The sequence below is a fragment of the Pezoporus flaviventris genome, unplaced genomic scaffold (assembly GCF_033815535.1).
Source record: "Pezoporus flaviventris isolate CSIRO_AGI_PZ_B2104156 unplaced genomic scaffold, CSIRO_AGI_Pfla_v1 ptg000029l, whole genome shotgun sequence".
Lineage (NCBI taxonomy): Eukaryota > Metazoa > Chordata > Aves > Psittaciformes > Psittacidae > Pezoporus > Pezoporus flaviventris.
The window spans coordinates 15,094,496-15,109,660 of record NW_026892577.1 but is presented as its reverse complement, the minus strand read 5'-3'; the positions used below and the strand labels follow the sequence as shown (position 1 = coordinate 15,109,660).

Sequence of the window (15,165 nt, the reverse complement as noted above, 5' to 3'; positions counted from 1 at the left end):
ACGGTGCCCGCGACACCCAAAAGCCGCCGGCGTGCCCGTGGCCCGCTTTCAGAGGGGAGCTCAGCACAGAGAGCAGGGGCTGCGCGGGATGAACTTCCCGTCCCATGCCTCAGGAACACTCGGGGGCGCAGCCTCTGCCCGGGATCTGCTCCCTGCAGCCATGGCAGGAGCAGCTCTGCCCGCTACCGCGCTCCTCCAGAGGCCGGGCCAGCGCAGGGTTTACAAACTTGGGAAGAGGCGAGTGTGGGCGGGGCGGAGGCTAACGACGGTTGTGCCGGGAAGCGCTTTCGCATTGCCGGGTACGGGACGATGCACGGCGGCGGCAGCGTGGCCCGGGGACTCCTTCCGCTGCTCCTTGTAAGTGCCTGCCCGAGCGGGTGAGCGGCACGGGTGGCGGGGAACCGGGCGGGGCGGACGGCGAGGGTTGCCGCCGGGCGCGCTGCCTGGAGCAGTGCCCTGAGGGCTGCCGGGGTCCTGATCGCCGCCGGCCTGGACAATCGTTTGTGTCGAGATTTCAGCCGGTTCCTCCTACTCCTTTAAGAAACTCACCTTCATGTTCAGGCAGTTACGATTTCACTGTCACTGCTTGGAGTGTCCGGGCAAGGGAGGTAGGCATTGTGGAAAGAGGCGGGAAGAGGAAGGGAAAGGGGATGGATGCAGGCGGGTGTCAGGGACCCCGGTCGTGTGCCACAGCAGCGAGAGGACTCTGCCGGAGGCACTGGCGGAGCGGGCATCCAGGAACAGGCAGCACTGGCTGGGTATCTACCCGGGCAAAGTTCCGCATGAGTGGAAGCCGACCTGCACTGCTTCCTCAGGGGATCTGTAGCAAACTGATCTGGTAAAGCAACAGAAAAGCAAATACCTGTGGCAGGGGAATTTGAACCATACCGACAGTGACCCAGAAAAACCTAGAGAAATAGTCCCAAGTCCAGTGGCATGAAACACGGTATTTACTGGAAGTGCTGGGGCAGGGCCTTCCTTGGTTGCTTTAGTCATCCTGTATGGATGCAGAGTATGAGTGTTTGCAGCTTCAGAGCATATCTGTCACCAGTAAACTTACTTTTGCAAATGACCACTTTAGAAGGGCTACCATCGACGAGGAAGGTAAGGAAGTGTGTCAGTCTCTGCAGCACAGAGACCTGCACTGGTACAGGTGCATCAGGCCAAAAGGGCTGTAGTGTCAGCAAGCTCCAGGCAGGAGATCCAGGCAGGGGCAGATGCACTGGCTCTGCCGACCTGCCCCGAGGCAGCCCTGCTCCAGGAGCCCCGAGATGGGATATCTGAGAGCTCAAGGCATGATAGCAGGATCAGGCAGGTCACAATAAACCCTGCTGCATAGCAGAGCCGTGACCTGCCTGGAAGTGTGGATGCAATTTATGCGGCTTCCCCAGCCCCAGTTCTCACCTGTTTCAGAGGTAAGTCACTAGAGTTCACATTCAAAATCTCTTCACAGTGTGGTTATGTTGTTAACAGTGCAGTATGCTTTGGGGTTTGGCAGGTTAAAATCAGATGTTAAGATAAAAACTACTCAAATTCTGATCTGATTTTCTATATAACAGGCAGTAAACTATTTAAAGTGTTTCAGAGGATTATATCCCTGCCTCTGCACAAAACACTAGAGCACAGTTAAATACAAAGAAGGATTTTAATTTGCTGAGAAGTGTGTACTATCCTTTTGGTACAGGAGCAGCAAACAACTGGCAGAAATGTCAGTCTCGCTACAAAAAGATACTTTGTAGTATCTTGGAACTATCGAGAATAAAAATTAAGATGAAAAAATACTTTATCACACGGCTCTCAGAGAATAAGTATAATTTCTATTCTTATTTTCTATTTGTTCCCAAATGCCAGCACCCCTTAGAAAGACTGTAGCACTCCTGCCATGCTTTCTATTTAAAACAAAAAATGGTGGTTGTTTTCTCTTTTTCTCATTAGCATGATGTTCCACTACTTCTAAATCAGTAAACTTGAACAGCTTTTGACATAGTAGTTTGATTAAACCAGAACGTAAGTTTGTTGGATGAGACCTCAGTTTTGCAATGAAGTAGCAGCAGTTGCAGGGACAGTCATGCAAAATAGCAATGGCCAACGTAGTTAGAAAACATCTAACCTTACCCTGTAAAGCTGCAAAACCACATAGCGCTCAGAGACAGATTCTCAAAGGAGCAGGCCATCTTGAGGGAGTGAAGTGTTATTTAAATGTCTTGTAATTGTCCGAAATGCCTACGGAACAGCAGTTTTCTGGAAATTTAGAAGACATACCTTTGAAAACAGGATTCCTACATCACTGCACTGACCCTTCTTTCTCATTTCCCAGACAATTAATCACACATTTAAAGCTATACATATAAATAGCCATGAAGTCATGGGGTGACCCAAGATTCAAGTGAAAAGTATAAGGGCCTCAGTTCTGGAAATGTTTATTTGCTCATGTTTCCATAATCAACTGCCTTTACCTTCAAGGCAACTCACTGAACAGCGAGAAAGTGCTAACAAGAAAACTCTATTGTGCTACAAAAGGAAAGGGGAAAGAGCTGCCAAATTTCTATGCTGTCCAGCTTTTATTCATCCTTAGTCACAACATCACCAAAGCAAGGTGGGAGCTGTTAATACTCCTCCAGCTCTCCAAAATTGCATAGTATTTAATGGGTGTTTACTAATACAGTACTCCTACAACCAAACCCCGAAACAATCAAACAATCAAACAAAATGACCAACCATACAAGCCCCTCCTCCCAATATGCTGCTGTAATTTGCAGGTGGGTCACACAAGATCTGAAATAGTGGACTGAATTTGAACAGCAACTATTTTAAGACACTGGACAGTAACTGAGGCTTTTTGCTCTCATAGGCACATGCATCTCTCTTGAAACTTTAGCAGCACAGGATGCTTCTAGTCATGGGGAAATACCATAAAAGATTTTGGAACAAAACCTACTATTTCTATTGGTTATTTTGGTGCTAACTACCACCTTCTGCCTTGGAAGCAGAAGTTACCAGAGTAAAAGAACTAAGGTAGAGAATCCTCTTAGCAGGCAGTGTGAAATTACTTGCACTTTGAAAAAGCCTTTGAAAAAGCGTTAACCTGACAGGGTTAGTGCAATGGAGGCTAGTTACATAGAAAGCTGTATTAAAATGGGGCTAAGTCTAGCAACTATTGGTCAAAAGTACCAGAAGAAAGTCAAACTTCAGAAAATGAGTTCGATTTCCCTCAGCTTCCACTACACAAAAAAAGAAAGAAAAAGCCCCTCTCCCCCAGCTTTTTTTAACACTCAGAAAGCCCCTGATGAGCTCATGCATATTGCCCCATGTAACAAATGTGGAGTGAAAAACTGGGCCAGCAACCTCTGAAGGCATTGGCCTTCTCATCCATAGGCATCTATGGATTAGAGATGGGAGAACTCACTTGCCAAAAATAAAATGTGTTATAAAGACAACAGGAGAAAGCAGAGACAATTTTTTTTCCCCCAGGGTTAAAAGTTGTAAAGCTTTCACAAGTCTTATATGCAAATGACATGTTCACACACCAGAGCTGAGATTACAAACCCATAATGAGATTTTTCAGTTGAAGGAAGTTGACCTTTATGAAGAATACTCTGACATAGGAAGAATTGAAGGCCTGCAAATCTCAAAATCACACAAGGATTTGAAGAAACTGAAGTTCCTGTCATTCTGCCCTGGGAACACAGATGAAAACAGATTTTATTAGTCTCCTTAGGGGCCTGTTGGTGAAAGAATTTTGGAGGACTCTGTAGGAATGAAGGAGAGGTCTCTTAATGCCCAGGCAATGCAAAAGGAGAAAAACAAGAAAATTTGGGCACATCATAATTCTTATGGGTTCTGCTAAGCTTATATATATCCCTGATTGGTTTATTTTATTCCCATTTACTGCTTAGTTCAGTCTAAGTTTTCAGTTTAATTATGACAACTATATTTTAGGTTAAGATGAGAAAGGTAGAAGAGAGCCTTTGTGAATCATTTTAGGCTGAAAACAGCTGCTGTTTGAATGTACATATTGTGAAAAAGCACCTATCACCCCGCCTGTGTAAAAGCCCCTGAAGTGCTTCCTTTCCACTATTGGCAGAGGAAGGGAAGCTGCTGCTCAGTGGCAAAAAGGAAAGCAATTGAGATGCATGCAGAAAGCTAAATGACTGTTGACTTCTTTTTTCCTGTAAGACATGCCCAAATTTTTATATAGTAACTGGATTGCTTTTAGCCAGTGTAGGTGTTTGGTGCTGCTGAAAAGTCTAGTTCTGAGAAGTGATCCCTACTTCTTGTAAGTGTACCAGGAAGTCCATCTCCATGAGCAACAGCAAAGGGCTTCCATCAAAAATTATTGCATTTCTGTCCCCCTGCATTGTATCAGTGTAGCTTGTTTATATAAAGGTGTAAGCAGGTGGTGGAGAGGTATGTTTGCATCAGGAAGGCTATGTCTGTGCACTTACTGTGATTGAAGGCAGTCAGTAAACACATCCCCCAAAATCAGCTAAGTTTTACTGATATTAGTAATTTAGAAAGATGTTTCCTTCTTTCATTATATCACATTTTCTGCATGACACTAGATGTTGCTTTCTTTGTGCATGCTCTGTGCTTTGCCAGTGTCCTTCAGTTTCTCTTTTGTGCCCAGGTACTGTCTGTAGTTATGTTTGTGATAATCTTCACTCTCCCTTTTCTCTTTGCTGTTGCCCAGGGTTCTTCTCCCCTGACCCTCCTGCAAAAAGGCTTGACTTCTCTGTTCCAAAAAGTGGAGATTTGGGTACTGAAAGCAGGAATTCGGGGTGTCCTGTGGGTGCAGAGCATTGCCAGGTGTGGCTTTGTAGGCAGGTGAGGCATTTTAGTAATTATCTTTTAATCTACCCCAGTTTTTAGAGACATGTTTCTCCAAGGCAAAAGGAAACAAATCACATTAATTTGACACACCCATTTACCAGTTTTTATTAAGGCCTTACATTAACTTTGACCTTTTAGCATCATTTCACTGGGATTCCAAGAAGAGCACCCTCAAAGCTTTGGCAGGAAGAGAGTCAGAGCACGGAATGGGGGAAGTGACAGGCTGAGCATCCATACCCACAATGGAGGAAGTGACAGGCTGAGCATCCGTACCCACAGTTTCTCAAGTGCTATACTGCTTTATAGCGCTACTCCTTCAGGTGCAAAGAAAGTCTTCCTCACTTTAGCCTAGGAATTAACAATAAATACATTTTAAAACAGGTGGCTGCTAAGGAAAAGAAAATGCTTTTCAACTTCTAATTTCTGAATAGATCAAGGGATCAAAATAAGTGGCTAAATGTAGAAGTCAGCAGACAGTGGTCATACTGGTAACTTCACTTAATTAGTCACAGATAACACTTCCTTCACTTGAGAGCCCAGTTTGAAGTCCAAGCCCATTTTCAGTAAGTTAGTGTTTAAGACAATTAAAGAGTTTTCTGCCTCTAACTAAAGTTACGGTTGGCATCCAAGCAGTTTCAAGCAAAATGATGATGATGAAGTTAATCAGCCATTAAATATCACCAGATTCAAAGAGAAATCTTTGAATATATACGTCTCTTACTGTTAGCAGTAACAGATATGGTCAAATTTGTATTAAGCTGCAATTCAAAAGTGTTCAAAGATAACCAGCTATTCAGATTTAACCTCTTTCAAATAGCCAAGACAAGATTAAAAATAAATTAGTCCAGTCAAAGTTTTGCTGATTAAAAATGTGAGTGAATCTGTGATCAGTGGGATTTCTAGTCAATGCAGTGCACCTTTGGTATAAGGATTTTGAATCTTTGTATTGCACCTCATCCCCCACTAATCTCCTTTGCAAAAAATGTACCCTGCCACTCCTGTCCTTCACAGCTTGGGCTATTTTGCCATTTTGCCAAGGACAGTAGCATGGCTCTGTTTCTTCCCAGGCATCATTTCCCCCCCTCCTTCAGTATCCCTGCTGGTGTGTATATGAGTCTTGTAAAATACAAAACGCTTTTTCATTCAACTAAAGAGGAGCAAGAGCAGTGAATGTAGAGCTCATCTTAGATGTTAAGACTTCAAACTCTTCAAGTCAAGGACTGCTTTGAACTATAATTAATCATATGATCATCTGTTATAACAACCCCATGTATGGGCTTGTCCTTAAGCATTAATGTTCAATCAGTACCTGTAGTGGGAGTGTTCATAGCATTAAATCTGTGTCCTTATTGTCCACTATCTCTTCTGGAGTAATGAGTACCTTTAATAAAGGGGTAAATATCATCAATATGTTTAGCAATAGAGTAATAGTACTGATATAACTGTGCCAGTAGTAAAACACACCTATGATCCTTGACAGACTTTTTTATGTAACTTGTTGTTCTTCTCTCCCAGGTGGTGGCCTTAATTATTGAAACACAGTGCAAAAATGAGACTGAAGCTATAATGCATATAACATACAATAAATTAATTACAAAGAGGATCATTGCTAAGAGGGAAATTAATTGCAACTGGGACGAATACAGTCTGGGTGTTCAGTGTTGCAAGAAATGTGAACGTGGTGAGTATCATTATAAGACTGTTGAAAAGTCATTAAGAGTGGAAAAATAACACGCGCAATTGCTTTCCGTCGGGATAGCTAAGCGGCGTGCTGTGGTTTTCTGGAGGTAATGCTCCATTCTAGCTGTATCTTTCTCTACTAGAGGGCATGAGACACTTCAAAAGTATTTCTTGAGCTGAGTGAACCAGTGACTTTTTACTACAGATGATAGTTCTCACAAAACATGCTTGTCACAAAAGAGTGAAGAATTATATACACATCTTTGAAAGAGGTTAAAAAATTGCAAGCACAGGCTTTTGCCTACAAGACCCCATATATTCATGGATTTTCCAATTTCAAATATACAGTTTTGTTTGGTGTGTCCTAAATTGGAGGGAGAAGGGGGATAGTCAGATCTTGTGTATGCTACATTCCTGAAGAGCATAAACATATGCGTAAAGAATATAGATTCTGTCCATATTTATAACTCAGAAAGTATTAGGGATTAGAAAGAAAGGCTGACATAGGTCTTAAAGCTAATGACTTCTGTCCAAAGATATTGCAAATCCTAATTCTTGTTTTCTCTCTACAGGTTTTGTTAAAAATGTCAGCTGCCCAACAGATACTAGCAAACACTGTGTTCCGTGTGAAAATGGAAAGGAGTACATAGATCATGTCAATGATCTGGCCAAGTGTTTGAGGTGCGCTTCATGTGACAGCATATTTGGTATGTCTATAGAAATAGCTATTGTAGCAATGCCTTTCATTGATACAGCATTTGACTGAAAAATTTCCACAGTCCCTGAATAGTGAATAGCAAGCATGTGTTTGAGTGTTTTAGTGGTAGTACATGCAGGAATTCATGTTTAAGTCGTAAGTTTATTCTCCAGTTCCCTTTCATCAAGCACAAAGTAGCAAAAAGAACAAGCTATGTTGGTCTGTTTTTTTTTCTTATATGTACCTTTGCTCACCCAAAGCAGAATCAATACAAACTGGTTAGAATTCTGGAAGAAAAGTTCTCACTCTTCTTTTTCCTTTATTTAAAAGAAGAGGGGTGTTGTAAAAGCAGGGGTGGAAGATTTCCCAATGGTTTCCTCCATAGTCATTTATGTAATTAGTAATATTATTTCAAATTGCTGGAGCTAATAGAGTGATGACTTTTATAAGTTCAAGATGCTGTGTGGGATATAGGTTCAAATTAGGAGACTATGAGGCATGCCCTACTGGGTCAGACCAGGGGTCCATCTACCCCAGTATTCTGAGTTCAGCAGATGCTGTTTTCAGAAAACATGAAGAAACCTGTACAGTTTCTGAGGTCTATTCCCCGCTAAGTCTACTAGCATCCACAGCTGTGGGAAAGAACGTTAGAAGGTCCATCCCTACCTAGTAATTTTAGAATCTATCTCTGAACCATTTGTGCATGAACCTGTTAGGGGGCACCAGGTTCCAGAAATTCATGACCTGTTTCATAAATATCCACCACACTTTTTTTTTTTCCCATTGTTTTTTCAATTGATTAACCTGATCTCCTATCAGTTCTACCAACTGTCCTGTAGTTCTACTGTACTTGGATTTAAGGAATGCTGATTCTGCATTCCTCATATTGAAAATCAAGTTTTGTGAATGGAGAGGTAGCTCTTTTCATTAGCTACTATAATAAGCATTTCTAGATGGGTAATGAAATGGAGTACAGCAGGGCAATTTGATATTTTGAGCAGAGCCACAAAGGAAACTATTTGTTAAACTGAAGGGGAAAAAAAAAGTGTGACTAATGGGATTACTAGTCATATAATACCACGGGCAGCAATGTAGTAGAAGTCAGTAGAAAACACCAGGCAGGAGGAAAACTGCCACTGAAGTTCCATGAGAACTATTCTTAGTATTGTTCATGTTTGAGATTTCCATGAATGGCTTCAGCACTGGTTTTACAGTAGAGGTTCATCAAATTTGAAAGATAACCTGGTATCCTGTTACAGCAGGGCAGTGATTATAACAATTCAAAACTTCACTTTTATTCCTATATGACTATGAAATCAGTTTTCCTACTACAGTGATATTCAGTGCAGAAGTAATATTTCATAGATGGAGATAGCTACACTGATGGTAGGAGAAAATAAACACATTTCTTTTGATACTGGAGTTGGGAATATGTTAGCTAAAGAGAATGGAATTCCTCACACACTTTGAAGGTCCTCACGAAGAGATAAAACTTGTTGTCTGCCAGGGAGAGTAAAGAACCTGTTTCTGACATCAAGCAGGGAGATGGGCTGTGTGATCTGAGTTTCCTTTTGGCTTTACACTTCCGAATGGGAAAAAGCAGCTGACAATATTTGGCAGTGCAAGATGAGTCCTCTTTTAGGAAGTACTTTACCCTGAGCTCAGTTTTTTGAGCTCTTGGCCAGCAGAGGTCTCTTTGCCATCTTCGTATTTCCAGTTATGCTGTTCTTGCAATTAAGCCTCACTTGTGCTAGCAGTGATAGAGCTAAAGGCATCCGAATGGGAGGGCAAGAACTTGTGAGCAGAGGCCTGCTCTTAAGACCTGCTTTTTCAAACTAACAAACTTTAAGAAATATATTTTAGGTTTGGAGGTTGCAAAGAACTGTAGCCAGGCACAGAACACAAAATGCACCTGTGCAAAGAACCATTTTTGCAATTCTTCTGTACCATGTACGCATTGCGATCCGTGTACCATGTAAGTTTATGCCTTCATCATTTCATATAAAATTGCTAATATTCTATGTTGTCACACATGTTGAAAGACAGAGGATAAATCAACATATAAGCTGAGGGAAAACATTAGTTTCCCTCCACACTTAGCTTGTTGAGTTGACTTAGCTCACTCAACTTGTGTCCATGCAGGCTTTCCAAAGGCATGCAGAAGAACTTGTATACATCCACCAAGTCTGTATATACATCTTAAAAAATATAACAAAGTTTCTCAGCTTTTCTGTTGTCTTAGTGTGATCTACTGTTGTTACATCTAGAAAATAATTTCCACACCTTTTTCCACCCCCATACCTTTCCATACCATTTTCATACCTATTAAATTACAAACTCAAAAAATCTTCACATATGAAATATTTAACTGATAAAAAGTGTTAGAAGATTTTGATTTGCTCTCTTGAGTGTTGCTGAACAGAGATACAAATCCCATAATAATTCTTGTTCATGTCTTCTGCAGATGTGAAAGCGGTGTAATTGAAAAACAATGTACTTCAACTTCAGACACTGTGTGCGGACTGAAAGGTACAATTTTAAAACTTAGCATAGTCTAGCATCTGCTCTATTTTGAGAGTTGTATTTTGAATTGTACTGTTTTACACAATGGCTCCTAGCGATTCCTGAAAGTTAAGAGCATTATATCTACCGGACCCTATACTGACCTGTGAAGCATGATTGCTCTTTGACCTTGATCACCGTACAGATGTAGGAGCGATTACTCCTTTTCAGGGGTGACTCATGATAGGTAAGACTTTAACAAAGAGGTAGCTTCTGCCATTAGGAGACAACAGAAACACTTTTATAATCTGACGCAAGCTTGTTTTAAGTTTAGAGAATGTTGCTGTACTGCATTTCTTGACTTAACTCTCAGGTAATGTTTCCAATGTTCCAGCAGAAACAAGAACACCATGGTGGGCCATACTTTTGGCAATTCTGTTACTACTTCTAGCAGTTGGAGGAATAGCGTGTAAGTGATTTCCTAGTCCTTATACCTATCATACTCTGAATAAGATGTTCAGCTGCTTACTCAGATGTAGTTTTATATTCTTGGCATCCAGAGGAGAGATATACTCTGTCCTGGATTTTAAAAATGCTTATTTGTTTCAGACTGCGTAAGACGGAAGTGGTTTAATACAAGGAAAAGGCCCCATGAATTCCCCCAACCATCCATTTCTGATGTAAGTATTGTTGCTTAGATCACAAAAACAGCTTCATGCAAGAAACTCTGTTCCATTTAAATTACAGTGGGATTCCACAAACATGCACATTCCTCTCTCTCATGACATTTTTGAAGCAAATTTTACCATGAGGACTCTTGTGGAGAAGTGAGAGAAACCCTGGATTATTTCTGCAGTATTTGTTAACATACTCCCTATGTTACATGACCAAGGTCAAAACTTCATAAATCATCAGGCCTCCAGTACCCCAGGTTACCTGTCCCAGTGCATACTTCTAGGCAATAGCGATTGTGAGGTGATTCCTCAAGCTCACCCAGGTCAGAAGAGGTCTGTCTGTCCAATCTCATTCCCTCACCCCTCATACAGGGGAATCATGGAGAAAACTAAAAGAAAATTACAGAAATCATGTGTCATGAAATGTGTTTATCCTCTCATAAAAGGTCAATATTTTACAAAGCTTGTTTCTACTCATTGCTCTCTTGCTTCTCTTTTCAGGAGATTGTACCTCTCAGACAAGGTAAGAGACAAGTAATTTCTCAAAATTCAGTAGAAGAAGAAAAGTAGAGACATGCAAATACTACACTCAGAAAAAGGGTATTTTTGTGTAGACTTTGCAGCTGACTGGAACTGTCATTCTAGTGCAACAGTGAACACTTCGTGAAGAAATGCCAGTTCATATTGTGCTTATTCAAGCATTTAGCTGGTATCATGAAAGTTTTGCCTCAGGAGAAATTTCTTTTTAGAGGAAGCAATTGCAATTACTATTTGACAACAGCTGAAGTTCTATTCTGCACTGGATACAGAAACTAGGAGGCAGAATTTCTAGAATCATGGATAATTATAAGGGAGTAATCCCACACACAGAGGTGGGATCACAGACACACAAACCTACCTTATGTTCAAGGGCAAATCCATACTAGCAACACACAGTAGGAAAAGAGCGTAAGCTCCAAGGCTGTATCACAGCAAAAGACCTGTCTTGTTCCAGGACCTTTCCCAACACTCTTTTGATGAAAACAAGTACATGAAGGATGACCAGACTTTAATGATAGAGAAGGACAGAACAGCTTACTAAGGAAACTGAGATTCTATTTCAAGTGGTAGGAAGCAATGTGTTACATAACATTTGGTAGGAACATGTAAAAGCTATATATTGTAAAAAAATCACATCTAAAATAGTCTGGGTCATGAATACCTGAAACTGCATTTGTTGTCGATACAAAAATTATCAACTCTGAGTGCAGGTGATAAAAAACAGTGAGATACAAGTTACCAGAGCATTAATTTCCTTTTATGTTTTTAGATGTTGATTTGAGCACCTATGTTACTGATATTATGGAAGAGATGACATATAAAGAAGTACTGAAATTTGTTCGTTATCACAAAGTACCACAAACTAAAATAGATGAGATTATTCATGATAATCGTGATACATTTGAACAGAAGATCCATCTTTTTCGAGCCTGGCTTCAAAGACATGGAATGAATGGAACCTATGAAACCCTGATAAGAAGCCTGAGAGACCTTAAGATGCGTGCTGTAGCTGATAAAATTGAGAGAAAACTACAGGCAGCTGTTTCCAACTCTGAGTAAAGGGGGATAGTTCTACAATGGTGACACTCAGAAGAGCAGGAAGGTAGAAACTTGTGGCATTTCACGATACGAACTCAAGCTGATGCAGAGACTCAAATCCCCATTTATTACCACCAAGCCCTTTTTATCCCCTTGGTCGGTACTTTCCCAACCTGAACATAAATACAACATTCAATCTCATTGGCCCCTGTAAAACTCTCCGTGTAAATAGTCCAGTCACAGTATTGCAGACCCTCTCACAATCCCCACATCCTCTGGCCTTACATGCCCCAGCTTATCGCCCCAGGGATGGGCGGGGATGGGAAGGCCTCAGAGCTCATTCTCAAACTGTTCTTCATGCAAATCTTATAGCCTTCACTCCCCACATCCAGCTATAGGAACAAGAAACGATGATACGGTATGCTCCTGTGTTACCTAAGTGATGTAATGTTTTGCTTACATGAAACTTATGGGATGTTGCATTTTTCAAAGTGAAATCTCTGGTGTTAAGATTCTATGAAAAATACTATGAAGAATATTTGAACAACAACCAATTACCTAATACACACCTGATGAATTTTGAATAGTGTTGAATTAAAAAGGTGTTGCTGGGTAATTAAATTCTAGGCTACTATAAATGGATTTTCTCCCTTGTATAAAAGCACCTGTGCGTGTGTATACAGAGCTTTGTTTATGTGTGTGTATTTATATCTGTGCAAGTTTTCCATGTAAAAACTTGCAGTGCTAAGTGAAAGTTATGTCCCTCATGCTCTGCAATGATTGCAAGCCTTTCTTAATGCTAAAAGCCTGCAAAGAAGCAGGAGCTGAAGCAGCACAGCAGCACCATGGTGTTTGGAAGGCAGCTTGGAAGGCAACCTGCAGGAGCTATGAGGTCTCCATAAGCAAATGTGCAACACTAGCTCTTCTAAGGCAGGAATTGATACAATGAAAACGTCTTTGTCATTAAATAAAAAATCCACATAGTGCGTGGCTTCCATCTTTCCTTCTTTTCATGCACACTACAGATGTCATTTTTAGGTTTTCTTTTACTCGGGTTAGCAAATCACAGGGAGACCGCTCTCCAGCAAAAACTCACCTCACCTTTCTTCCATCACAGATGGCTATGCTCCCACATGCAAAGACCCAGCAGCGCTGGCTGCTTTGCAGCGAGGCCTTTCCCAATCACACACCCATTTGTGCAAAGTCTTACAAAGCCTTTCAGCAGCAGAGGAGACCTCGGTAGGAAGGCTGGATTTCTCCAGGTCATGCAGAGGGCAGGGGTTCTTTATTCTTTAGCTCCAACATCAGTTCCATAGATTGAGAGAATCTCCAGCTGAGTTAAGACTCAGACAAAACATGAGGGGGCTGCCTGGGCTTGCTCCCATGTGCCAGCCAGAGTGTGCTCCTGCTGGGTAGTCCAAGCGCTGGCACCAGCCCCAGGCATGTGGAAAGGGGAGAGCAGGTCTGGCAGCAGGGTGCTGGGCGCTGGCAGTCAACCCCTGGTCAATGCAGGGCACCCACAGCCATGAGGCATTACTCCAAGAGGTCATGTTTCTAGGAGTGAGGTTCCTCGGAGGGCAGTGTGTGCGCCTTAACACCAGCTGGAAATCTGTGTATGGCATTAAGCAGGAGCCTGGAAGGAAAGGTAGGCCTTGGATTAGCTTCAAAATCTTTAAGCCTTTCATAGACTTGACCAGTCAGAGATCTGAAGGGCACAGGGCATGCTTTGTTGCCAAGCTCAGACTCAGTTTACGTTGTTGTCCTGGGTTCAGCAGTAGCAGTCATGTTTCTTCTTCTTGGTAGCTGGTGCAGTGCTGTGTTTTGACTTTCGGCCTGGGAACAGAACTGATAGAGATGTTTTGGTTTGGCCAAGGACTTTGTGAGCCTCATGCTCTGCCAGGGAGGAGGGGAAGCCGGGAGGAAGCAGAGACAGGACACCTGACCCAAACTGACCAAAGAGGTATTCCATACCACAGCACGTCATGCCCAGGAGGTAACTGGGAGTTAGCCGGAAGGGCTGGGGGACTGCAGGGTTGGAGGAGGTATCGGTCGGAGCTTGGTCGGGCTTGGGGGGGCGAGTGATCGGTCGGCTGGTGCTGAGGTGTTGTATTCTCTTCCCTTGTTATTTCCTTTATCATTATTATCACTGGTGGTAGCAGTAGTGATTTGTGTTATACCTTAGTTACTAAACTGTTCTTATCTCAACCCATGGGAGTTGCATTCTTTTGATTCTCCTCTCCGTCCCTCCGAGAGCAGGGGGAGGGCAAGAAAGGGGGGGGGAAGTGAGCGAACGAATTACCTGACTGGGTTTAAACCACGACAGTTGTACAGCTCTTCCCCAGGTCTCAAGCACCACACAGATACTAAGCATTCAGAAAAACCTTCCATCCCACTTTGGAGCCTCTTGCCTCTAACCTTGCTAAGTGTCTAATCAATCAGCTTGCCTCTAGCATACTGCCAAAATGCTCACACTGTGCTGCTTTACAAAGGAAATCCTTCAGGCTGCTATAGCTGAATGCTTTAATAGCCATTCACCAGGCCTGCGCACCTTTGAACAGACTAAGGCGTAGCACTGCATAAATTACTTGTGTCTGTTCTATCTGTGTACAGATCTGACATACTGCAACAGTGTGCTGCTCACCACCATGTTCTAGTCAGGCTCTACATATGTAAAAGAATAAAATATCTGCCTTTCAGAAAAGCAGCATGGCAGTTGTGTAGGCTCTGCCATCGTTCCTAGCTTGCAGTTCAGTAGAAGCACAGCCAAGACAGGAAGCAAGGAAAGCTCCATGCTCTCACATGCCCTGATAGACAGGCCTGTGCCATGTCCCACCCAGGAAGGCATAAATGTAGCTTAAAGGTATGTTATGTTGGCTGGTGCTTGACTTGACCTTTGGCTTTGCATAGCTTCTGCCTTCATCTCTCAGAGTGAGGCATCTGGCCACCAGAAAATAAGGTTATCCACCTCTCAGGGCTTCAGTGGGTCAATTTGTAGAACTGATCTGAACTAAGCAGATCTTAAAACAGAGGTACCAAACCTCATAAATTTGTGGCAGTGAAATAACAATGAAACATTCTCCTTTCGTCACACTGGAATTGCCCAACCTCAGTATAATGAGGAAAGTTGAAAAAGAAAGTCCTTGAGTCATATTCTACTTCTGCAAGAGCTGCAAGGCTGAACCCAGACTGCCATTAACTCTAGTG

At 42.3% G+C, this 15,165-nt stretch overlaps 1 protein-coding gene across 1 annotated transcript; it reads left to right on the top strand.

Annotated features, from left to right (window-relative positions):
- The first annotated feature begins 309 nt into the window (after nt 1-309).
- Nucleotides 310-12,014, top strand: FAS (Fas cell surface death receptor). Its single transcript, XM_061459560.1, has 9 exons — nt 310-357; nt 6,346-6,511; nt 7,083-7,217; nt 9,071-9,182; nt 9,672-9,736; nt 10,107-10,178; nt 10,319-10,389; nt 10,885-10,906; nt 11,693-12,014. Exons 1-9 carry the CDS (start codon nt 310-312, stop codon nt 11,980-11,982), a joined length of 981 nt encoding a protein of 326 aa, XP_061315544.1. The 3' UTR covers nt 11,983-12,014.
- The last annotated feature ends 3,151 nt before the right edge of the window (nt 12,015-15,165 follow it).

Excerpts from the sequence above, each read along its gene's own strand:
- FAS (XM_061459560.1), top strand. The coding sequence starts at position 310 with ATGCACGGCGGCGGCAGCGTGGCCCGGGGACTCCTTCCGCTGCTCCTT. Across the intron at positions 6,512-7,082 it reads TTGCAAGAAATGTGAACGTG|GTTTTGTTAAAAATGTCAGC; the intron begins GTGAGTATCATT and ends TTCTCTCTACAG. Across the intron at positions 10,390-10,884 it reads CCCAACCATCCATTTCTGAT|GAGATTGTACCTCTCAGACA; the intron begins GTAAGTATTGTT and ends TTCTCTTTTCAG.